At 38.6% G+C, this 26052-nt stretch overlaps 1 protein-coding gene across 2 annotated transcripts in view; it reads left to right on the top strand.

The window, feature by feature from the left end:
* VCL (vinculin) overlaps positions 1 to 26052 on the top strand; it is a 134243-nt gene that overhangs the window by 46054 nt on the left and 62137 nt on the right. For both annotated transcript variants that reach the window (XM_006170032.3, XM_006170034.3), the window contains exon 2: positions 2223 to 2293. In XM_006170032.3, the coding sequence (XP_006170094.1) occupies positions 2223 to 2293 (71 nt within the window). The remainder of the gene's footprint in view (positions 1 to 2222; positions 2294 to 26052) is intronic.

Raw genomic sequence — 26052 nt, 5'->3', positions numbered from 1 at the left:
AGAGAAAGCCCCAAATGGGCTGGTTATGCTGCAGTCATTTTTTCTCCAGTTCTTCATCCTGTCAGGATCCTTGGTATGTGGATGCATGCCTATCATGTTTTTCAAGCCTGTGGGACCAGGACTTGAACTATGGTGGACCCAAGTGGGATCTGGTATTCTCTGTGCAGCACTTAACTGCTATACTAAAGGGCCACCTCAGAGATAGGTACATTTTTTTTTTTTAAAGAACAATTTTATTTGACTTCATTTATTTATTTACTTATTTTAATTTGACCAGAAAGGGACAGAGAGAGCAAGAGCGAGAGTGAGAGTGTGACCGTGTGCACGCGTGTGAGAGAGCGAGAGCGAGAGAGAGTGAGAGCGAGAGAAAGTGAGAAAGTGAGAAAGCAATTCACCAGTTCTGGGACTTGAACCACGGCGGGTCATGTGGGAGTCCAGTGCCCTTAACCACCACGCCACCTGCTGGTCCCAGAGATAGGTACTTTTGACAGAGTCTTGCCATGTTGCAATACTCCTGCCCTAGCTTTCCCATTTACTGGAATCACAGGTACACTCCACTGACCTAGCCTGGTTAGGTTGGTCTAGGAACCAGAACCACTAGGGCCTCTTGTGGAGCTTCAGCTTGTGCAGTGTCACCCTCCTGCTTGTGTCACTGTGGTTGGGCCTTAATATAGCTTTTTAAATATTATATTTCAGAAAATAAAAAAAAAATAGGAAAGAGAGATACCAATTTGTTCAAGTTTCCCAGTACAACTCCTGTTGGGCCAGCTGGTGGTTAAGATGGTTGGATCCCACATGGCCAGCTGCATGGGAGTCCCAACCTGATGGCTTGAAAAACACTCCATGTGCTTTTTCGTGTGTGCCCAAGATCCTAAAAGAAGTGAGAAATGGAAGAGAAGGGATTGCAGCATGATTGTTCCCCATGGGGGGTGTTGTGTCACTCCGTCTTTGGGCTAGCACAAGTACCCTCTCGGAAAATTGAAAAAAAAAAAAATACAACTACTGTTAACATTTTGTTTTATTCCCCCCCATTTTAATTTCATACATATATATTTCTTTTGTTTATTATGATCATAGTGTGTTTGTTTATATTCTTTTTTTAAAGGAAATGTAATGTCATAAACATTTTCTGATAGTCCTCAAGTCTTTATAACCATTGTGTTAATGGCCCCCATAGTATTCAATATAAAGATGTATCTTAATTTACATAAGTGTTCCTCTTTGTTGGATAGGTTATTTTTAAAGTGTTTTAGCTTTTACAACTACGATCTTAGTGAATACTTTAGTGAATATTGTTATTATGTTATTACCACATTTATTATTATTGCTTATGTGTATTCTCTCAGAAGAGGAATTCTTAGGAATGACATCTTTTATGTCTCCTAACACATGCTAGGAAATGATTTTTCAAAGAGAATATACCAGTTTCCATTGCCATCCACAGAATGTAAAACTATTCCATTGTTGCATTCAGTGATATATATTATTTATTTGAGGTTGCTCCATAATTAGGGAGAATATTGTTTTAGTTTAAATTTTGTAAATTGCTAGTGAAGTTGCATATTTTCATATGTGGTTTCTTCTGTTTTTTCTGTATACACAGTTTGGTCCACTTAATTTGATTTATATACTTATGTAACTTTTTAGAAATATAGTAGAGTTTTTCAGTTAAACATATATACACGTGGAGGGGTAGATGGTGGTGCAGTGGCAAAATGTGACTCTGCAAGACAGTCCCACAGAGGAATGTTCCTAGTCCATACCCAGAGATCTCTTTAAGTACACTGGGCCTACATTTTTCCATGATCCAGGGCTGGCTAAAGTCTGGTGGGTGGATTGCAGTGTTGGGACTCTGTTGTGGGTGCTCTCTCTCTCTCATTGCAAGAAATAAATAAACTTACATATATATATATATATATACTCACATATGTATATTCTCAATGATGAATTTCTCTTTTCCCTGTGCTAAATAAATATCTTCATATTAGTTACCCTGGAGAATGGATAATACAACATTATTTTTGTATTTTATGTTGTTATCTAAGTACAGTGTTGAAGCATATTATTGGGGCACTGTTAATAATTTTTCAAAATCCAGAAATTTCCTTTGAATTCAGAGACTTCAATGATAGATTAAAATATATGTTTCAAACATGTTTAAGTATTAGTTTTAAAAAGTCAGAGAATTTATATTTCATTTTCAAACCTTTTTCCCTTTGTAGGTTGGAAAAGAGACTGTTCAAACCACTGAGGATCAGATTTTGAAGAGGGATATGCCACCAGCATTTATCAAGTGAGTAATTAAATTATTATTCTGTTGCTAAGTGGAATAGTCTTCTTGTTAGAAAGAGAAAGTAACTGATTCCAAAAACAACTTTACAATTGAAATTTCACTTTTTTGTCTTTCAGCATAAATATTTTCTACAATTGTTTTAGTAGGCATTTTGACATAATAATTTATAAAACTATGACTACTGGGTTTCGCTTTCCTAAATGAAAAGTATTGAGAAACATATTGTAACTGTAGCATGCATAGTTAGAATTGTGTACTAAACACATTTACTTGAAGACCAGGGAATAATAGCAATATAAATTTGCAAAAACTTGTTACATATTTTAGTAACATTTAAATTTAAGTCATATTTTCATATTTCTTAGGATTTCTACAAATAATTTCTAGACATTTTGGATCATCCTACATAAAACAAGCATCGATACTAAGTTTTGATTAAGGTTTTTTATGTTCTTACATTGACTTTAATTAGTAGTTTTGTTGTTTACACTAGTCAAGTGCTAGGTAAAGACTGATGTGTAAGACCAAAAAAAAAAGTAGAACTCATAGAAGTCAGTAGGAGGGGTCAACAGGTAGCATGGTGGTTAAGGCACTGGACTCTCACATGGCTGACCATGGTTCATGCATCTGGTGGCTTGATTTCTCACTTTCCCTCTCTTTTTCTGTCTGTGTCTCTTTGGTGATTACACATGCCCTACAACAATTCAAAAATAATAATAATAATAAATAAAATTAAATAATTATTTGAACGAAAATAAAAAGTCAGAATAAGCTAAGACTATTAAAAACACCAGAGACTGGGGAAGAGAGGGTGAAGAGAGGATCTGAAAAGTCACTTCAAAAGAGAGAAAATCCAAATCGTAAATAAACAAAACATGTTCTATCTAATGAGTCAATAGGCAAATGCAAATTATTCCTTTATAAATTCAAATCACAAAGTCCAATACTGTTAGATGTTGATAAGGATGTGGATCAGCTGGAATTCTTTTACACTGCTGCTGGGAATGTAAGTTGGTATAGCCACTAAGGCAGTTTGGTATTAGTAAAGTAGAAAATAGGCAGTTCTGCTCCCAGGTATGTTCCTTTGAGATCCATATGGATATGTACACTAGGATCCATATACAAAAAATTTTAAATAGGCATTTTTCAGGATGACCCCATTTATCTGCTTATAGTGGAATAGATAAAAACAATCATGGTATAGCCATAAATTGTTATATAAATCAGTAATGAAAAAGAATGAAAGTTTCTCATTTTAAAATAATTACTTCTATGTTAGATGGATTTCACTTCAATTTAGAAAAAAGGGAATGAATAAGTCTCAAAAATAATTGAGGGGATGAAGGAAGGGTAAATAGGTAGGTAGGTAGGTAGATGTATAATAGAATGATTCCATTTATTTGGAGTTCAAAAACATGCAGAAATAAAGGAAGTTGTTTAGAGATGCCTGTTTATATAGTAAAAAGATAAAGATGAATAAGGGAATATTGATCACCAAAGTCAGAGTAGCGGTGTCTCTGGGAAGGAAGAAGTTTATACTTGGGGAGAGCCACACACGGGCTTTAAAAGTGGTGATTATGTGATAATTTTAAAGTGGTCATACCAGGTTGCCCCTCATCCCTCTGGTAGGTATGGAGCAAGGTGAGGCAGGGAGCAGGAATTTATTTTATTTTATTTTTTTAAAGGTTTTTGTCATAGGGCGTGTGCATTCACCAGAGACATGAGAAGGAAAAGTGAGAGGAAGGTGAGAAATCACCCCCCCATGGGAAATGGCTGTGCCACAATTCCTTCTCTTCCATTCTCTTCCTGGAATTCTGGGCATGCATGAATGCATGCACGTGTATCCAGCATGAGTTTTTTGTTTGTTTGTTTGTTTGTTTTTTGGAGAGGTTTTCTTGCTATAAGGGCACGTGCACTTGCCAGACAGAGAGAAACATAGAGACAGAAAGCGAGAAATCACCCCCCAGGGGGATGGTCACACCGCAGTCCCTTCTCCTCCATTCTTCTCTCGGGATCTTGGGCACGCACGCACATGCACCCGGCGTGAGTTTTAAGCCACAGGGTCTGGGACGCGAACCGCGGTCGACTACATGGGAATCCAGCAACATAGCCATTACGCTAACTCCTGGTTCCCCAGCATGAGTTTTAAACCACTGGGTCTGGGACTTAAACCACAGTTGACCATGTAGGAGTCTAGCACCTTAACTATTATGCCACCTGCTGGCCCCTACAACTTAATTTTGATGCCACTTCCCCCTGCCCCCCCTGAAATTCATGCAGTTTTTTTTCATAATATACATTTTCCATGAACTTTTGAAGATCTGTTATACATGGACTTAGAAAAATTAAAGAGGAGCTTGCCCTAGTTTTGATAAAAGTTTTCAATAAAAGTAGGTAACTAGAAAGCAAAACAAGATTTCATTGGCAACCCTTGGTGATAAGTAAGGCACCAATCCCTATTCTGTTAATTGATAACTTAATGGAGTGAATTAAGCATTTATCTTGCTTTTCCTCTACATACTTTATTTCCAAGTAGCCTAAGAGCTCTAGTTGATGAGAGGAATTCTAAGCAATAAACATGGAAAGAATGACAGAATTAGACTGTCATCATTGTGTAAGTTGTAATTAAACAATTGATTTAGGTAAGGATTGTCAATATATAAAACCACTGAGAAGTTTGAGCCATTGTTATACCATGAGGGAAAAACCTGGTTTCCACTGAGAATAGGTGAAAACCAGTGTATTATAACCAACTGAAAAATACTGAGCAGTATTCAAATGTATATAATGTATTCTGCCATACTTTGAAATGCTCCTTGAAGATAGCATGGTGCACAAACCAAATGTGACTGTGGTTGTCAAATAATTCTGGGGTAAATTAATATTATATAATTTAAAATACAAAGGCTCTTTATGCTTTTTTGCTTTTCTTTAGAATGGAAAATGAAGAAAATAGTACATGCCTTGACATGGGGGTTGGGGGACAGAGAGGAAAACAGATGGAAGCAATTAATGACATCTTTGGAACTGTTGAGTAGGACATTCTTTTGGACTGTTTGGTTGATGTTTAGAAGTTTCCAGGGCATGACCAGCTGAAACTTCCTCTGAGTCTACTTGTACCAAGATTTCTTTTTTTTAAAAAAAAAGAATTATTTTTATTTAATTTTATTCATCATCATTATTTTTTGAATTTGACTAAGAGAGAGAGAGAGAGAAAGGGAGTGAGAAACCAAGCTGCCAGGTCTAGGACTTGGCCCAGTTGATAATGTGGGAGTCCAGTGCTTTAACCACCTGTGCCACCTGCTGGCCCCTTATACAAAGATTTCTAAATAGTGACTACTTAGGCAACATTAAAGAATAAAATAAGTTTAAAAAATTTATTGTTAAATCGATTTCTACTTCTAGACTGTGTTCAAACGTAAGGGCTAGAGAAATCAAGATTCTTGGCTTATAGGTAGGTTTTTACCTGAGCCATCTAATATGTGTTTAAGGATTTTTCAGGAAAGGATATAACATTTTTAGGAGGGAGATCTCAAAATCAAATCATAGGCTATTTGTGTGATTATAAATTAAGGGCATACTGGAAAGTGGGTTAAATACCAGTTAAAAATGATATGTTTGGGCTGGCTCTGTGGTCTAGTGGTTAAGGAAGCTAGATCCCACATGACCAGCTACAGTTCAGATCCCACCCTGGCAGCTTGGAAAATACATGCACTGGGAGTGTGTGTGCACTCCTTAAATCTCAATAGGGTGGAAAAATGGAGAAGAGTTTGTAGTATGATCATGCAGCATTGGAGGATACTTTCTTCCCCTCTTTTTCTCCCTTTGTCTCTCTGGAGAGCACACATACTCTCTGGAAAAAAATATATATAATTATTTGAATTGTAATTGTTGATGAAAGACTTCTAGTGCTCAGGAAATTCCTTCTTGTAAATGTGAGAACCCTTTTAAATATAGAACAAGATTTGCATGCTCACAGGAAGGCTTCCTTTCAGGTGGAGCTAAAGGTATCTGATCACCGGCAGATAGAGTTCATAATTTGCTAATCTTATCCAAGATTGCAATAATAGCCACGGTGTTGCACAAAAGGTTATTATAGGGTTATTATAATGATTGCCATAGAAACTGCCCTGATGGTCATAAACTTCAGGACTGCTATGGTGGTTCTCTACTATTAAAATATGGGTTAGTCTCATTGCATGAGAAGTCATTTATTTATTCCTTTAGAGATTGTCAGCAGGGGAGTCAGATGTACCCATGTTTGTATTTTATATCATCATTATCATCAAGCAGCTGCAGCAGTAATTAATCTCTCACATGGCTGACCATGGTTCATGCATCTGGTGGCTTGATTTCTCACTTTCCCTCTCTTTTTCTGTCTGTGTCTCTTTGGTGATTACACATGCCCTACAACAATTCAAAAATAATAATAATAATAAATAAAATTAAATAATTATTTGAACGAAAATAAAAAGTCAGAATAAGCTAAGACTATTAAAAACACCAGAGACTGGGGAAGAGAGGGTGAAGAGAGGATCTGAAAAGTCACTTCAAAAGAGAGAAAATCCAAATCGTAAATAAACAAAACATGTTCTATCTAATGAGTCAATAGGCAAATGCAAATTATTCCTTTATAAATTCAAATCACAAAGTCCAATACTGTTAGATGTTGATAAGGATGTGGATCAGCTGGAATTCTTTTACACTGCTGCTGGGAATGTAAGTTGGTATAGCCACTAAGGCAGTTTGGTATTAGTAAAGTAGAAAATAGGCAGTTCTGCTCCCAGGTATGTTCCTTTGAGATCCATATGGATATGTACACTAGGATCCATATACAAAAAATTTTAAATAGGCATTTTTCAGGATGACCCCATTTATCTGCTTATAGTGGAATAGATAAAAACAATCATGGTATAGCCATAAATTGTTATATAAATCAGTAATGAAAAAGAATGAAAGTTTCTCATTTTAAAATAATTACTTCTATGTTAGATGGATTTCACTTCAATTTAGAAAAAAGGGAATGAATAAGTCTCAAAAATAATTGAGGGGATGAAGGAAGGGTAAATAGGTAGGTAGGTAGGTAGATGTATAATAGAATGATTCCATTTATTTGGAGTTCAAAAACATGCAGAAATAAAGGAAGTTGTTTAGAGATGCCTGTTTATATAGTAAAAAGATAAAGATGAATAAGGGAATATTGATCACCAAAGTCAGAGTAGCGGTGTCTCTGGGAAGGAAGAAGTTTATACTTGGGGAGAGCCACACACGGGCTTTAAAAGTGGTGATTATGTGATAATTTTAAAGTGGTCATACCAGGTTGCCCCTCATCCCTCTGGTAGGTATGGAGCAAGGTGAGGCAGGGAGCAGGAATTTATTTTATTTTATTTTTTTAAAGGTTTTTGTCATAGGGCGTGTGCATTCACCAGAGACATGAGAAGGAAAAGTGAGAGGAAGGTGAGAAATCACCCCCCCATGGGAAATGGCTGTGCCACAATTCCTTCTCTTCCATTCTCTTCCTGGAATTCTGGGCATGCATGAATGCATGCACGTGTATCCAGCATGAGTTTTTTGTTTGTTTGTTTGTTTGTTTTTTGGAGAGGTTTTCTTGCTATAAGGGCACGTGCACTTGCCAGACAGAGAGAAACATAGAGACAGAAAGCGAGAAATCACCCCCCAGGGGGATGGTCACACCGCAGTCCCTTCTCCTCCATTCTTCTCTCGGGATCTTGGGCACGCACGCACATGCACCCGGCGTGAGTTTTAAGCCACAGGGTCTGGGACGCGAACCGCGGTCGACTACATGGGAATCCAGCAACATAGCCATTACGCTAACTCCTGGTTCCCCAGCATGAGTTTTAAACCACTGGGTCTGGGACTTAAACCACAGTTGACCATGTAGGAGTCTAGCACCTTAACTATTATGCCACCTGCTGGCCCCTACAACTTAATTTTGATGCCACTTCCCCCTGCCCCCCCTGAAATTCATGCAGTTTTTTTTCATAATATACATTTTCCATGAACTTTTGAAGATCTGTTATACATGGACTTAGAAAAATTAAAGAGGAGCTTGCCCTAGTTTTGATAAAAGTTTTCAATAAAAGTAGGTAACTAGAAAGCAAAACAAGATTTCATTGGCAACCCTTGGTGATAAGTAAGGCACCAATCCCTATTCTGTTAATTGATAACTTAATGGAGTGAATTAAGCATTTATCTTGCTTTTCCTCTACATACTTTATTTCCAAGTAGCCTAAGAGCTCTAGTTGATGAGAGGAATTCTAAGCAATAAACATGGAAAGAATGACAGAATTAGACTGTCATCATTGTGTAAGTTGTAATTAAACAATTGATTTAGGTAAGGATTGTCAATATATAAAACCACTGAGAAGTTTGAGCCATTGTTATACCATGAGGGAAAAACCTGGTTTCCACTGAGAATAGGTGAAAACCAGTGTATTATAACCAACTGAAAAATACTGAGCAGTATTCAAATGTATATAATGTATTCTGCCATACTTTGAAATGCTCCTTGAAGATAGCATGGTGCACAAACAAAATGTGACTGTGGTTGTCAAATAATTCTGGGGTAAATTAATATTATATAATTTAAAATACAAAGGCTCTTTATGCTTTTTTGCTTTTCTTTAGAATGGAAAATGAAGAAAATAGTACATGCCTTGACATGGGGGTTGGGGGACAGAGAGGAAAACAGATGGAAGCAATTAATGACATCTTTGGAACTGTTGAGTAGGACATTCTTTTGGACTGTTTGGTTGATGTTTAGAAGTTTCCAGGGCATGACCAGCTGAAACTTCCTCTGAGTCTACTTGTACCAAGATTTCTTTTTTTTTAAAAAAAAGAATTATTTTTATTTAATTTTATTCATCATCATTATTTTTTGAATTTGACTAAGAGAGAGAGAGAGAGAAAGGGAGTGAGAAACCAAGCTGCCAGGTCTAGGACTTGGCCCAGTTGATAATGTGGGAGTCCAGTGCTTTAACCACTGTGCCACCTGCTGGCCCCTTATACAAAGATTTCTAAATAGTGACTACTTAGGCAACATTAAAGAATAAAATAAGTTTAAAAAATTTATTGTTAAATCGATTTCTACTTCTAGACTGTGTTCAAACGTAAGGGCTAGAGAAATCAAGATTCTTGGCTTATAGGTAGGTTTTTACCTGAGCCATCTAATATGTGTTTAAGGATTTTTCAGGAAAGGATATAACATTTTTAGGAGGGAGATCTCAAAATCAAATCATAGGCTATTTGTGTGATTATAAATTAAGGGCATACTGGAAAGTGGGTTAAATACCAGTTAAAAATGATATGTTTGGGCTGGCTCTGTGGTCTAGTGGTTAAGGAAGCTAGATCCCACATGACCAGCTACAGTTCAGATCCCACCCTGGCAGCTTGGAAAATACATGCACTGGGAGTGTGTGTGCACTCCTTAAATCTCAATAGGGTGGAAAAATGGAGAAGAGTTTGTAGTATGATCATGCAGCATTGGAGGATACTTTCTTCCCCTCTTTTTCTCCCTTTGTCTCTCTGGAGAGCACACATACTCTCTGGAAAAAAATATATATAATTATTTGAATTGTAATTGTTGATGAAAGACTTCTAGTGCTCAGGAAATTCCTTCTTGTAAATGTGAGAACCCTTTTAAATATAGAACAAGATTTGCATGCTCACAGGAAGGCTTCCTTTCAGGTGGAGCTAAAGGTATCTGATCACCGGCAGATAGAGTTCATAATTTGCTAATCTTATCCAAGATTGCAATAATAGCCACGGTGTTGCACAAAAGGTTATTATAGGGTTATTATAATGATTGCCATAGAAACTGCCCTGATGGTCATAAACTTCAGGACTGCTATGGTGGTTCTCTACTATTAAAATATGGGTTAGTCTCATTGCATGAGAAGTCATTTATTTATTCCTTTAGAGATTGTCAGCAGGGGAGTCAGATGTACCCATGTTTGTATTTTATATCATCATTATCATCAAGCAGCTGCAGCAGTAATTAATATTTATGTGTAATTCATTGATTAGTGGGTTAGACATACTCATTGGTTAAGTATTTATTGATTGCCTTCCGTGTGTCTAGCATACTAAGTGCTAGACACACAGAATAGCAATTCTTATCAGTGTATAATGAATAATCACTTGTCAGATGTATTACAAGTAATTCATTAATAGTAACATATTTTTTAACTTAAAGTATAATGCTTCTTTGGTTTGTTTTTTAAGAGATATTTTTGCTATAGAGTGCATGTGTTCATGAAAGACAGAGAGACAGAAAGTGACAAATCCCCCCCCCCCCAGGGGTGTGTCCATGCTACAATCCCTTCTCATCCATTCTCCTCTTGGGATTTTGGGCATTCACACATGTGCCTGGTATGAGTTTCAAGTTGCTGGGTCCAGGACTCGAACTGCAGTTAACTGTGGGAGTCTAGTGACGTAACTGTTACACCATCTGCTAGTCCCACTCACATGCTGTTTATAATTCTTTCTTTAGTGGGAGAGAAATTACTGAAATTATAGTTATTGTGGCTGGAAGTTGCACATAATCCCAGGTACATCCCTGAGGTATGTCATATTTGGGACTTATTTTTCTGTGTATCATGGAGGAACATTTGTGGAAACTGCTGCTGCAGAGAAATTTTTTTTTGGAAAGAAATATTTTAAGTTTTGAATTAAAGAGCTATAATACAGACTGACTATAAATGGAATCCAGAGAAAGAGGGGTATCACTATAGGTAGGAATTAGTAGAAAGAGGCTTCATACAGAAGTGGCACTTGGGAGGACTAATAGATGTAGGGAGAAAGGACAATACTCTGGATGCAATGCATAGCATAAACAACCAGGAGGGCCAGTGAGGAGAGAAGCATTCATGGGGAGGGCTTAGAGAAGGGAGTGGTGGTAATAAGAACTAAACTCAGGTAGAGAGTTTGGGCCAAGGGATGAAAGTCCTGGAAAGCCAGACAGAGGAAATTTAGAATTGGGCAGTAGAGAAGCTTTCCAGTTCTTGAAAGGTAGCATGACAACATTGAAGTAATTTTTCAGGATGATTCATAACGAAATACAGAATGAATAATAACTGCCAGTTCTGTAATGAAGGAGAATAAGCTGTGTGTCAAACCAACCAGATTTGTTTTCAATCAGTATAGATTTGTTTCAAGTTGATTCCTTATAGGTGAGAAATGTTTATGGCAAACTATTTATCTGGTTTGGAAAAAATGGCCATTGCAATGTTTGATGGACTTTGATTTTCATCTTTATAATAGAGCAGAAATGAATAAGGAAGACAGTTCTAATCAAGACAGTTCTTGGACTCTATCCAAGGGTGTTTGAGATCTGAATATATCAAAAGGTGTCACTTCTGAGGTGGTCTTGCAGAATGAACTCCTTGAAAAGGGCATACTCCACATTGTTGGCAGGCAAATGACAGTTTCATTTAGAACTGGAAAGTGTTGTCACTTTGTGCCTCAGTGCTGCTCTGAACAGTCTGCTGGAAATCATTAAAACTTGGATTGATTCACCAGCTTGGACTATTTTTGAAACATATTGTAATGTCTAGGTCTTTTGAGTAAAAGAATGTTCCTGAAGTACTATGTGAAATAATATCGCTACATATGATTGCCATTAATTTCCTGGGGAATTATCTTTTCTTGTAAACTTTATTAATTAAGCACAATGATCATACATACTTCATACTTGTGTGATTTTAATATAATTTATATTCATGTAGAAAAGGATTAAAACATGCTTATAATTTAATTTAGATCTTTTCTGACTTAAAGCAATAGTGTCTTATTTTTAGATCACCAGCTCTTATATTTAACTTTTTCTTTGCTTATGATCTTGAACACTCAAAATAATTTGTGATCAGATTTGTATTTTAAAATACACTGTGGGTGAAATTGCCTCAAATATCTTTTTTTAGAATTAAGTCTTTTATGATTTACTCTGTTCATCTAGGCTTAATATGTGATTCCAATTTTTATTTTTAACTTGAGTTTTTGTGATCCCTTTCATTGCTAGTATGAGAGAAGATTGTCTTAATATGGCCGACTTTCTGCGAGATAATCATTCATGTCTGTCAGCTGCCTTGCTACATTTTTGAAATAGAGCAAGCACTCAGACTTTAAATAGTTCACCTTTGGACTTGCTAGATTAAATATACATAGTAGGGTAGTACTGTTTTTCAGACTTTCTCAAACAAAAGGATTTGTAAAGTTTTGTGTCTTCTCAAGTTCAGTGAACATTGAGGTATTTTATTAATTTATAAAAGAGTTCTAAACATTGTGGCAGATATTGAATCTTTGGTTTACTTTGTATACCCTTTATAATTAAGAAATAAACAAATAAAACTTTACTTATTTTTTTTAAAGCATTATTAATTTATTTAATTCCATTTGTTATTATTGGTATTTTTAAAAAATTTAACCAGACAGAGAGAGAGAGAGAGGGAAAATAAGAAAGCAAGCTACCAAGTCCAGGACTCAAACCACAGTTGGCCATGTGAGAATCCAACGTCTTTAACCACCATGCCACCTGCCTGCAAATTAATCATGTAATACTTTAGTTTTCACTGTCCACAGAGTAATCAAAATCACTTGATTGAAAAGAACTCAAAGGGCCCAGGGAACTCATGTTTATTGAATATTGATTATTGGGCCAAGTACTTTATATTTTCATTTTCTCATGTACTTGTGAGAACATCAATTTCAAGGTATTTATAAACTCACTTTACAAGTAAGAAGACTGAGATATGACAAACTTTAATTCACGTAAGGTCACATTGCTTTAATGGTAGGACAGGTTTCCTATTTGTGGTCTTAAGGCTTTTGGGTTCACTTTCTTTCTGGAGTCCTATCTTCCAGCAAGTCATATAGTTCATTCCTTACCCTCCAGGCAGTCCTAATTTTGTACCAGTCTTACTGGATAACAATTTACACTTTTCCGAAGTATTTCCAAAGAAGGAATAGTGTGCCAGCAGATGGTATGGTGGTTAAGGCCTTGGACTCCCACATGGCTGACCGCTGTTCGAGTCCTGGGTTTGGCAGCTTACTTTCTCACTTTCCTTCTCTCAGTCTCTCTGGTGAGTGCCTGTATGAAATTGAAAACTGATGATGGTGATAAAAATTTTTTTAAAAAAAGGAAGAAATAGTACAGGTGTAATTTGTGATGTCTTGCATTGTCTCATTCTTAAACTACAAAGATGTTAAAGTTATAAAAAAAAAATATTTTGCCTTAGGGCATATGTACTTGCCAGAGAGAGAGACAGACAGACAGACAGTGAGAGGGAAAGTGGAAAATCATCCCCAGGGGGGATGGCCATGCTGCAATCCCTTCTCCATTCTCCTCCTAGAATCTTGGTCACGCACCATACGTACCTGGTGTGATTTTCAAGTCACTAGGTTGGGAACTCAAGCCATAGTCAGCCATGTGGGAGTCCATCAGTATAACTGCTATATGCCACCTGTTGGTCCCAAAGTTATAAACTTTTGGTGGCACAGGCAGTAGGGTGCCACTGTGGAATACTAGAGTCACATGGGAGACTTGATTTGTATCTCAGGTCAGCCTGAACACACTGGGTATGCCCTGTAATCCTGCTTGGCTGGGAGGCTGGTGGGAGGATTGCAGCATGATTAGACACTGTCAAGGATGCCACTCTCACCTTCCCTCCCTCTCTCCATCCCTTACTTCCTCCCTCCTTTTCTCTCATGAAAGAAATAAACTTTAAACATTATAGAAATTATTTAACTAACTGCTTTACTTTGTAACTGAATTGAGGTTCTTGGCTACCTATCGTATCCTACAAAACAGAGAAACTAAAAGCAATTAGATACAAGTATTTCCTTAATTACCTTGACTTCTACTATGTAAGTCCAGTCCCAGTTAAGAGTTGTAAAGGTTTAACATTTTCTCTGCAGTTCTTTAAAAATCTTTGTTCTTTCCTTGATAGAACCTAATAGAATCAAGAAAACCCTGTAAAGATAGCTTCATTTCTTAAATACCTTCTATGAACTGGGTACTTTTTTTTTTTTTTTTTTAAAGAGGTTTCTGCTATAGGGCGCGTGCGCTTGCCAGACAAACAGAGAGACAGAGAGACAGAAAGCGAGAAATCACCCCCAGGGGGAATGGCCACGCCACAGTCCCTTCTCCTCCATTCTCCTCTTGGGATCTTGGGCACGCCCGCACACGCGCCCGGCGTGAGTTTTAAGCCACGGGGTCCAGGACGCGACTACATGGGAGTCCAGCGACATAGCCATTACGCTAACTGCTGGTCAGAACTGGGTACTTTAAGTTACATTATTTGATCTACCTCATTTTGGAGATGTGGAAGCTGAGACTCAGAGAAGTTCAGAAACAGTAACTTCAACTTTATTGAAAGTTACTCACTTCATAAATGGCAGAGGTTAGAGTCTAATCTTGAGCTGTCTGACTTCAAGACATTGTGCTCATTCCAGTAAGCTAAGACACATTGTTACCTTTTATTTTTCTTAAACAAGAATTTCTTCTTATTTTAGTTATTGTGGGGACAAGCAGGTGGTGTGGTAGTTAAGGGAGTTGGACTCCAACATGGCCGACTGCGGTTCGAGTCCCAGACCTGGCAACTTGCTTTCTCACTTTCCCTCTCACTCTGTCCCTCTCTGGTCAAATGAAAATAAATAAATAAAGTTAAATCAAATAATTGTTTAAAAAATAGTTATTGTAAAGCTTAAATGAGTGAAATAATGTGGAAAAAAAGAAAGGACTTTTGATGACTTTTCCCTTTATTTCACAGCTTTTTTTTTTTTTTTTTTTTTTTTTTTTTGAGTGGTTTTTGCTATAGGGCATGTGTGCTCACCATAAAGACAGAGAGAGACAGAGAGATGGAAAACGAGAAATCACCCCTGCCCCCCCAGGGGAGATGGCCAGGCTGCAGTGCCTTCTCCTCCATTCTCCTTTTGGGATCTTGGGCACGCATGCACACGCACCTGGTGTGAGTTTAAGCCACTGGGTCCGGGACTCAAACTGCAGTCAACTACATGGGAGTCCAGTGATGTAGCCATTACATCATCTGCTGATCCCTCACAGTTTTTTTTTTTTTAAATTTTTTTAAAGAATTATCTTATTTAATTTTATTTATTTTAATTTGACCAGAGAGGGACAGAGTGAGAGAGAGAGAGAGAGATGGAAAGGGAGAAAGCAAGTCGCCAGATCCAGGGCCCAAACTGCAGTTAGTCATGTGGGAGTACAGCACTAGCAACCACCATGCCACCTGCCAGTCTTCTGTTTTTTATTCTCATTATTTTCTTCAAATAAACTCAGTAACTTTTTTTTTTTTTTTTTTGGTGATCAAGGGTATGTGCACGCACACCACAGCGAGTGTGGAGAGGAGGGGGAAGTATCCTCAACAGAGCCTGATAGTCATGCTCCAATCTTTTTTTCCCTTCAGTTCTCCATCTCGTAATAATCCTGGCCATTCCACGTGCATCTGGCATGTTTTTCAAGCTGCCAATGCTGAAATTGAACCCTCATATTACTATGTGGCATCTGGCTTTCTAGCACTTTCACTGCTACACTTTGGAGCTGGCCACAACTTGGGTTTTAAATTTGAGTCAACTTTAATAACTGGATATTTTCAACTGAAATATCCATTTCATTGACACTCTCAAATTTATTAATATAAAGTTCACAGTAATTCATTTTTAAAAATCTCTTTTCTATCTCTAGTTATGTCTTTTTTTGTGCAGTATTATTTATTTCTGGCTTTTTTCCCTCTTATTGCACTTATTAGAAATTTATCTCTTTGACTGTTTTTCTCCCCTTAAAGATCTGTTTCATTAAATTCTTCTCATATTTATTATTTACTTTCCAAGTTTATTATTTAAATACAGTCTTTTTTTGTTGTTGTTGTTTTAGAGAGATTTTTGCTATAGGGTATATGTGCTCACCAGAGAAGCAGAGAGACAGAAAGCGAGAAACCACCCCCCACCCCCAGAAGGGATGCCCATGTCGCAATCCCTTCTCCATTCTCCTCTCGGGATCTTCGGCATGAGTGTGCATGCACCCAGCATGAGTTTTATGCTGTTGGGTTGACAACATGGGAGTCCAGTGACAAAACCATTATGCCATGTGTTGGTCCCAATATTTTAGTCTTTATGTTAAATCTTTTTTGTTTTTAAATAAGTATATTTAAGGCCCTTAATTTTGCCCTAAATCTAATACTAGGTTGGAATACAGTTACAAATACTTAATTGTTGTTAATTATGTTTTATAATTTTAGTTGTAAAATCCTCTTTAATCATGTTTGTTATTTAGGAGTGCATTTTAAAGTTTTCAGAATTTTTTTTTTTTTTTGGAGAGGTTTTCGCTATAGGGCACGTGCGATCGCCAGACAGACAGAGAGAGACATACAGACGGAAAGCGAGAAATCAGCCCCCGGGGGGATGGCCACGCCGCAATCCCTTCTCCTCCATTCTCCTCTCGGGACCTTGGGTATGAACACACATGTGCCCAGCGTGAGTTTTAAGCCACCGGGTCCGGGAAGTGAACACGGTCAACTACGTGGGAGTCCAGCGACATAGCCATTACGCTAACTGCTGGTCCCAAAGTTTTCAGAATTTAAAAATATCTTTCTGTTACATTTCTAATTTACTTGAATTGTGTCAAAAATACATGGTTAGTATAATATCAATGTTTGGAAAATTATTGTAACATAGTAAATGGTCAGTTTTGGTGTGTACATTGTGTGCTTGAAAACAAAGTATATTTTCTTTGGCTTGGGTTGTATTTATAGTAATTAGGTCAACATGTAAATATTACAACATGTGGGCCAGCAGTTAGGGTAATGGCTATGTCGCTGAACTCCCACGTAGTCGACTGCGGTTGGCATTCTGCTTAAAACTCACGCCGGGCGCATGTGCGTGCATGCCCAAGATCCCGAGAGGAGAATGGAGGAGAAGGGATTGTGGCATGGCCATTCCCCCTGGGGGGTGATTTCTCGCTTTCTATCTCTCTGTCTCTCTCTCTGTCTGCCTGGCAAGCGCACGCGCCCTATAGCAAAAACCTCTCCAACAACAACAAAAGACCCAACATGTAAATATTAATTTTATAGCCTTACTATTTTGTCTGTTCGAACTATTAGTTTATGATTGAGGTATGTGGAAATCTCCTATTGTAATTGTAAACTTATCAGTTTTCCTCATAATTGTCCGTGTTAGCTCTACCTATTTCAAAGCAGTGTTGTTAGGTGGTTCTCTTGGGTTCCAAGTTTGTGATTCTCTTGTGTTCCAATTCTGTTAATGCGGCCAGCCTCATAGCATAATGGCCCATTGGGAAATGTTTTCTTTCTCTCTGTTTCTCTGTCTGGTAAGCACATGTGATCTCTGGCAATTAGAAAAAAATTCTGTTAATAATCTGTTGTACATTACTATTATTTAGAATGGCTGTTGATTGTTGTTAGCCTGCTTTTGGCTTATATCTCCAGTTTTTCTTTTTTTTTTTTTTTTATGTTTTTGCCAGAAGACATGTGCACTCATCAGAGAGAAATAGGGAGGAAGAAAGTGAGAAATCAGGGGGATGACCACACTGCAATCCCTTCTCTTCTATTCTTCTTTCAGGATTTTGGGCACACATGCACATGTGCTTCTTGTGATTTTCAAACCGCCAGGTCCGGGACTCAGACTGTGGTTGACTAAATGAGAGTCCAGCACCTTAGCCACTATACCACCTGCTGGCCCTATTTTTTTTTTTTTAAATCCATATCTTCATTTTAGGCAATTTTCTTCATAAGTGAAAATATCTTCTTAGTGCATTATTCCACTTTATTTTGTGTTTCAGTATTCACATCTCTCTCATCAAACATTACATTCTACTAAAGAACAGTGATTGTCAACTTTTTTCAGTATAAAGATCTTCAAATAATAACAGTGAGACTTTTTAAAATTATTTCAAAATTTAAAACATTATTATTTTTAAATTTGCTATAGAGCATATGTGCTCATGAGAGAGAGAGAGAGAGAGAGAGAGAGAAAGCAAGTCACCAGGTCTGAGACTTTGGTCGATTGTGTGGGAGTCCAGTGCCTTAAGCACCACACCACCTGCTGGCTCCAATAATAGTGAGGCTTTTAATTATTAGTTGATTAAGAAATGCACAGAAACAAAAAGATACAGTGAATTCTGTTTCTGCCATTGTCCTAGAATGAGGTGGAGGAAGGACCATAGGAGCCATTGGACCAGAGTTCTTGATTGACCCTTGAAGACTTAGAATCTCTTCTCCCTGATCTGATACCAGACTTGAAGGGGTGGGGAGGGTTAAAGAGGAAGGGCCAAAAGAACAGGACTAATCATTCAGGCTTTAAAGGATTCAGAGGGGGTGTCTTATATTCTTTTTTTTTTTAGAGGCTTTTGTTTTAGGGCGTGTGCGCTCACCAGACAGACAGTGAGAGACAGAGAGATAGAAAGTGAGAAATCACCCCCCAGAGGGGATGGCCACGCTGCAATCCCTTCTCCTCCATTCTCCCCTCGGGATCTTGGGCATGCACGCACACACGCCCGGCGTGAGTATTAAGCCACCGGGTCCAGGACACGAACCACGGTCGACTATGTGGGAGTCCAGCGACATAGCCATTACACTAACTGCTGGTCCCATATTCTGTCTTTCAAATAAGCTACTTATCAAGACTTGAGGAGGGGCATGTAGCTTGGGTCTCTATTGTACTTCTTACCCTCCATTCCCAACTTGCTGTACTCCTCTTCAGTTATCTCTTGACTTGGGCAGAATCCTGTCTTGTTTGAAGGTGATGTCAAAACAAACTGCATACTCTCCTCATTTCACCTGAAATAAAAGAATTTAGTGAGCCTGTGGGTTCTGTGTGTGTTAGCTTTGTTGTTGCAACATACATGTTTTAGTAAAGAAGGGCTTGGTGTTGCCCTTAAAAGATTTTGAATGTTTTCAGTATGACTCATTGTGGTTTTTAATTTACTTTTCCCCCTCAACTTTATTGAGGTATAATTGACAAATGAAAATTATATGCATTCAAAGTTTATTATTGTGTTTTAAGTTGTAGTTTTGGAAGTACACATGAGTTATTCTGTACTGTCACTGTTTGGCCTTCACAAGAATGAGAAAGCCACTTTGCATTATGTTACTTTGATAGTTGGGGACAGGGAAAGGAATACTTTGTGAATGAGATCTGCAGGACCTTTAAATAAATCTGCAGCAGGGTTGGGACAACATGTATTAGTGTTATCACACGATGTACACGATGTGAGTTGGTGCTGTTCACTTACTACTTGAGCTAGATTAAAGCTTGTCATTGTACTCTGTGTTCCCAACTCCTTTCTGAAAACTGTAACTTGTGGCCTTCACTCAGGTTTCTAGATGACTAATGACTGAGAATCGACCTTTCTCAAAATGGCAAGTCCAGGAACAAAGCATATTAGCTATTCCTGGGATGCCATAAATTGAGTCTGTTTTGGCTATTTTAAAGTAAAATCTGTGCCAACTGTCTGTTTTATAAAAGGAAATTTTATTTTCATGCATTTCCCTGAGGATATTAAAAACTTCATATGTAATGTTCTAATTATTTTTCTTAAATCACATATATACCCGCACAAAAAAGATCTGAGAAGGGAATGAGTTGATTATAGGGGCAGTACTTCCTATTTGAGGGATACTAGGAATGGATGAATTATCAGTTGCTGATGTGTGAAATTTTTTGGAGCTCATTTCACAGCTAACAGTCAAAATCCTTTAATTTTGATTTTGAAAAATTTCTTTTTAAATTTTTTGCCAAAAGACATGTGTGCTTATCAGAGAGAGACAGAGAAAAGGAAGATGAAAAATCACCCCCCCCCCAGGGGGATGGCCACACTGCAGTCCCTTCTCCTTCCCTCTCCTTTCTGAATTTTGGGCATGCACACACATGCACCTGGAGTGATTTTCAAGCCGCCAGATCTGGGACTTGAACTGTAGCTAGCTATGTGGTAGTCTAGCACTTTAGCCACCATCTCACTGCTGGCCCCCAGTTTAAATCTTTCATTTTTCTTAGTTTTATTTATTCATTCATTTATTTTAATTTGACCACAGAGAGAGACGTAAAGGGAGAGAGTAAGTCACCAGGTCCGGGTCTCAAACCAGGTCCATGTGGGAGTGTCCAGCTCCTTAACCACCATGCTTCCTGCTGGCACCTCCCAGTTTAAATATTAAATACCTAATAAGGAAAGAATTTTTGAGTTCTTAGGATTCATTTTCACTTATCATACCTTTGACCGAGGATAGGCCCTAATATGTAGGACAGCAGAGGGAGTTTGAGAACATGCATTCTACCCCTACTCCCTAGTTTATGAAGGACCTGGTCTTTAATAAAATTTTCTTCAAGCAAGGCCATGTATGCAGTCAAAGAGAAAAAGAGGGACTCTTAAAGGAAGTTACTGACTGTGCAATGTAACTTGTTCAATATAAGCACTTAAATATACCACATTTTTATTAACCCATTTTGGCATTTCTTCATTCTTAAATATGATAAGCTTCTCAAACTTATAAGTAATCTGTGCCACCTTTGCTGTCTGAGAGTTTGCCTAGACGGAAAGGAAAGGCTGGTCTTAACTAGGGTTAAGGGAAGAACAGGAATACCCCTGACAATCGATTTTGCCTGCCAAATAATTATGCCAGGACCAGGCTGGTTGGAGGTGCTGGATGCAGTGGTCCCAGCAGAGAAAGCCTCCTTGATCAGTTGATTGTGTTCTTTAACTTTCTTCCACCTGTTTCTTTTCTGTCTTGAGTGTTGCCAGTAATTCGCATGATGAAATATGTGCTCTCTCTAAAGCAGAGGTCCCAGGATATAAGCATCTGTCTCCTTGGGTGTGCTCCAGGATAATCAGACATCCATAAAGTCAGATTTTCAGGTGTTTTTCTTGATAGCAATTTGGGAAACAGTGCATTTTTGGGTGACAATATTTATAACATAAATGGCCATGTTCAGGTCAGTTTCATTTTTTTTGCTTTTTTTTTTTTAAGTATTTTTTCACATTTTTGTTATTGCACTAGGGTTTATTCTGCCTTTTTTGCCTTTGCCAGAGGACATGTGTACTTGCCAGAGAAATAGAGAAAAGGAAAGAGGGAAGGCAACTCCCGTGGTGAATGGTCACGACACAGCTCCTTCTTCTCGTTTCTCCTTCCCTCAGGACTTTGGGCATGCATGCACATGTGCCTCGTGTGTTTTTCAAGCCACAAAGCCTGGGTCATGAACTGCAGAGTGAGTCATTTGGGAATGTGAGATCTGACTCTGTTAATCACCAGGTCATAGGCTGGCCCATGTGTTTTTTCTCTCTCTCTCTCTTTTGGCTATAGGGAGTGTGTGCTCGCTGGAGAGAGAGACAGAAAGTGAGAAATCAACCCCCCCGCCCCAAACCTGGGGGGTGGCCATGCCACAATCCCCTCTTCTCTACTCTCCTCTCAGGATCTGGGCATGCAACACCCACACCTGGCTTGAGTTTCAAGCCCTGAGTCCAGGACTTGAACTGCGGTCAACTACGTGGGAGTCCATTGACATAACCATTACGCCATCTGCTGGTCTCTCTCTCAATTTTGTTTTTTTAATCAGTAGTGAACTTGATACAGGATGAATTGCCTCTACCCCTCCCCATAGCATTGTTTTTTGCAGGGGGAGGGAGTAAAAGTTTAACTTGCTGAATGTTTTAGAGAGCTTTCCATAGGGCAGGCACATCAGACTATCTACTTTGTTTTAATTTTTCTAAAACTCTCTCTTCTCCATGGCTAATCAGTGAGCTGGGATACAATGAGTGATTTTTGCAGAAGCATATTGAAGACTGTTTGGCTTCAGGGTGAGTGAGTTACCTGTACTTTGCTATGGTAGACTCCCCTTCCTAGTTTAACCAGGCTGATTACAAATTCTCCTCATCCGAAAGGATTTATGTGTGTGAGAGAAACAGTTAGAGAAACTCATTGGGGAAAAGGCTGAGGCAGGAGGATCCTTTATGTTGTTATTACTTGCCTTGTTACTTCAAGGCAACATAGTGAGACCCTGTCTCTTTAAAAAATAAAAAACCTTGAAGAGATGCTACTCTTTAGCTTTTCTATGATAACTTTCATAATCTGTCAGGTAAAAATGACTACTCCTGCTTTCATGTTTTCTTAGCAAGTACTGACATACTTCTTTTCTTTCTTTTTTTTTTTAAAGAGAGATTTTTTCCTATAGGGAGCATATGCTCACCAGAGAGATAGAAACTGAGAAATCACCACTTTGGGAGGATGGCCATGTCACAATCCCATCTCCTCTTGGGATTTTGGGCACATGCACATGTGCCCTGGAACTGCAGTTGACTACGTGAGAGTCCAGTGACATAACTGTCCGTCATCTGCTGCTTCTGTTCTGGACATACTTCTAAACATGAATTGGCATTTTTTTTTTTGCATGTTTTTCTCCATATACCAATGTGCTAATCATTTAAAGGTAGGGACTTAAGAAAAGTCCTGTGTCAGGCCACCCTGTGACATTGTGGTTAAGGCGGCTGAATCCCACATAGCCAATTACATGGTTTGAGATACAGACCTGGCAACTTGAAGAACACTTCGAGCATGTGTGTACGTGTGCCCTAAATCCCAAAAGGAGCAAGAAATGGAGGAAGAGGGATTACAGCATGACCATGCCTGATGAGGGGTGCTTTTGTAGCCCCTAACCCTTGTGAACGCACTCTCTGACAAAATTTTTTGAAAATCCCAAGTCTAGGAATCATAGCATGTAGTAGGTCCTCAATATATTACATTAATAAATATAGGAAATAGGGGCCAGCAGGTGGCATGGTGGTGAGGTGTTGGACTCCTATGTGGCCAACCATGGTTCAAGTTCTGGACTGTGCGGCTATAAACTCATGCTGGGTGCATGTGCATGTGTGCCCAAAATCTCAAGAAGAGAGTGGAGGAGAAGGGACTGTAGTGTGGTCATTCCCCATGGGTTGATCTCTTGCTTTCTGTCTCTCTGTCTCTCTCTGTTTCTCAGGCGAGCACATGTGTCATAAAGCAAAACAACTAAATAAAATGAATAAATATAGGAAAGAGTTCAATTAAAGGAATTTAAGATTGGTAGCACTTTTTCTGGATGTGGTTGAGAAGAAACTTCGAAAAAAGAATTTTGTGGCCATCTTTTTATTATATCTGAGTCTATTTTCCTCTTAACTCCTTGCCCGCCCACCTTTCTTCCTTTCCTCTTTAAGTTTATTTGCTTATTGAAAGAGATGGACAATGAGACACCCTTAACAAGGTCTTCATACCGTGACTACAACCATGTCTCAGTCTTGGTACACATATGTGTGCACAGCATGTGTACAGGGAGACCCAGAGTTTTCACCTGTGGCTTCAGTATCTCAGGACTGCATTAATGCAGTGCCACCACAGCTGATCAATCTGTTTTTCTTTTCTTTTCATTTTATTTCTTTTTCCTTTTTTTTTTTTGGAGAGACTTTTGCTCTAGGGCACTTATACTCAACAGAGAGACAGAAAGCAAGAAATCACCCCCCTATCTACCACCCCCACCGCTGGGGGTAGGGAGGGATGGCCATGCCCCAATCCCTTTTCCTCCATTCTCCTCTTGGGATTTTGGGTATGTACTCACATGCACCCAGCATGAGTTTTAAGCCACTGGATCTGGGAGTCAAACTGTGGTTGACTACATAGGAGTCCAGTGACCTAACCATTACGCCATCTACTGATGCTATTTTATTTCATTTACATTGCCAGTGAGTGTGCACTCACAGAGAGAGGGAGAAAGAGAAAGTACTCCTGAGTAGGGCATGTCCTGCTGCAATCTTTTTTCTTTCATTTATTCATCCTGTCAGTATTTTATGCATGCTTGCATAGGTGCCCAGCATGTTTTCAAACCGCAGAGCTGGGAATTGAAATGTGGTTGGCCATGTGGGATATGTTTTCTATGGACCACACTTAATTGCTGTGCTATTGGATGTCCCTTTGTTTTATTTATTTTTAAAAATTTTGCCAGAGGGCATATGCACCACCAGACAGAAAGGGAGAAAGCCTCTCCCATGGAGAATGGTCACACTGCAGTCTCTTCTCTATTGTTCCCGTTGGGGGATTTTGAGTGCACACATGTCTCCACCGTGTTTTTCAAGGTGCTAGGCCCAGGTCTTGAACTGCTCAGTTGGCATTATGGGATCTAGCTCCTTTAAACATAGCATGTTTAGCATATTTAGAAATCCTTTGAGGCTGTCATTGGTCCCTCTGATCTAAAGCATAAGAATTTTTTAGTAATTTAGACTAAAGATAGAGATAAACTATTACTAGTTGACTGATTTAAAGTATCTAAATCAATATCATTAGTATATAGTCAAGATATATAATTTTTTTTTTTTTTTAGTTTTTTAATTTTTTTTTTTTGGTAGAGGTTTTCGCTATAGGGCGCGTGCACTCGCCAGACAGAGAGAAACATAGAGACAGAAAGCGAGAAATCACCCCCCAGAGGGGATGGTCATGCCGCAATCCCTTCTCCTCCATTCTCCTCTTGGGATCTTGGGCATGCACGCACACGCGCCCGGCATGAGTTTTAAGCCACCGGGTCCAGGATGCGAACTGCGGTCGACTGCGTGGGAGTCCAGCGACATAGCCATTGCGCTAACTGCTGGTTCCCAAATTATATAATTATTGAGGAAACATACCTTATCCTTGCTTACTGGTCCTCACATGTTAATGCTATCACTTTTTTTTTGAGAGGTTTTTGCTATAGGGTGTGTGCACTCTCCAGAAAGACAGAAGAGAGACAGAGACAGAAAGTGAGAAATCACCCCCCAGGGGGGATGGCCACACTGCAATCCCTTCTCCTCCATTCTCCTTTCAGGATCCTGGGCATGCACGCACATGTACCCGGTGTGAGTTTAAGCCACCAGGTCCAGGACTCAAACCGCAGTTGACTGTGTGGGAGTCCAGTGACATAGCCATTATGCTAACTGCTGGTCCCAAGGCTTTTTTTTAAAAATAAGAATTATTTTTTTCTTAATTTTTAAATTATTATTCATAAATTAAATTATTATACCTCATTATGTTGTGAAGAGACTTTACCCAGCATAATTTACAACTTGGGCCAGACCAGCTGAGACCACACATCCTCATCAACAGATAATAAACCTTATCTGTGTCCTACAAGTATCTTACCTCTCCATTCTCCACCCCCAAATTTCTTATGCTCTTCCTCTAACACACTCTCTTTCCACTTTTTTCTCAAGGATCCATTACAATTTTTAATATATTCTTTTATATTCTCCAGTCTTTTAGTCTCTATCATAGATTGTGGACAGTCAGTATATGTTAAGTGGAGACATACAGTGTCTTTCTTTCATAGCCTGACTTGCTTCACTCAGCAACAAATCTTCCATATTTGTCCACTTTCTGTCAAATTCCAGGGCCTTGTTGTTTTTTATGGCTGAATAGTATTCCATGGAGTTTATGTGCCACAATTTTTCAATCCATTCCTCTGTTTGGACATTTGGGTTGGTTCCATGTCTTAGCAATTGTGAATAAGGCTCCAATGAATATAGATGTGCAAACACTTTTCCAACTGAGTGCTCTCCTGTCCTTTGGGTAGATCAAATGGTAGTTCCATTTGAAGGTCTTTGAGGAACCTCCATATCATCCTCCACAGTGGCTGAGCCAATTTACATTCCCACCAACAATGTGGGAGTCTTCACCTTTCACCCCATCCCCTCCAGCACTTATCATTTTTTTTTTTTTTTAATCTTC

Source organism: Tupaia chinensis, unplaced genomic scaffold, assembly GCF_000334495.1.
Source record: "Tupaia chinensis unplaced genomic scaffold, TupChi_1.0 Scaffold148012_1, whole genome shotgun sequence".
In the NCBI taxonomy this organism is placed as follows: domain Eukaryota; kingdom Metazoa; phylum Chordata; class Mammalia; order Scandentia; family Tupaiidae; genus Tupaia; species Tupaia belangeri.
Note: the sequence above shows the minus strand (reverse complement) of the source record. Positions and strands in the feature narration are given on the sequence as shown.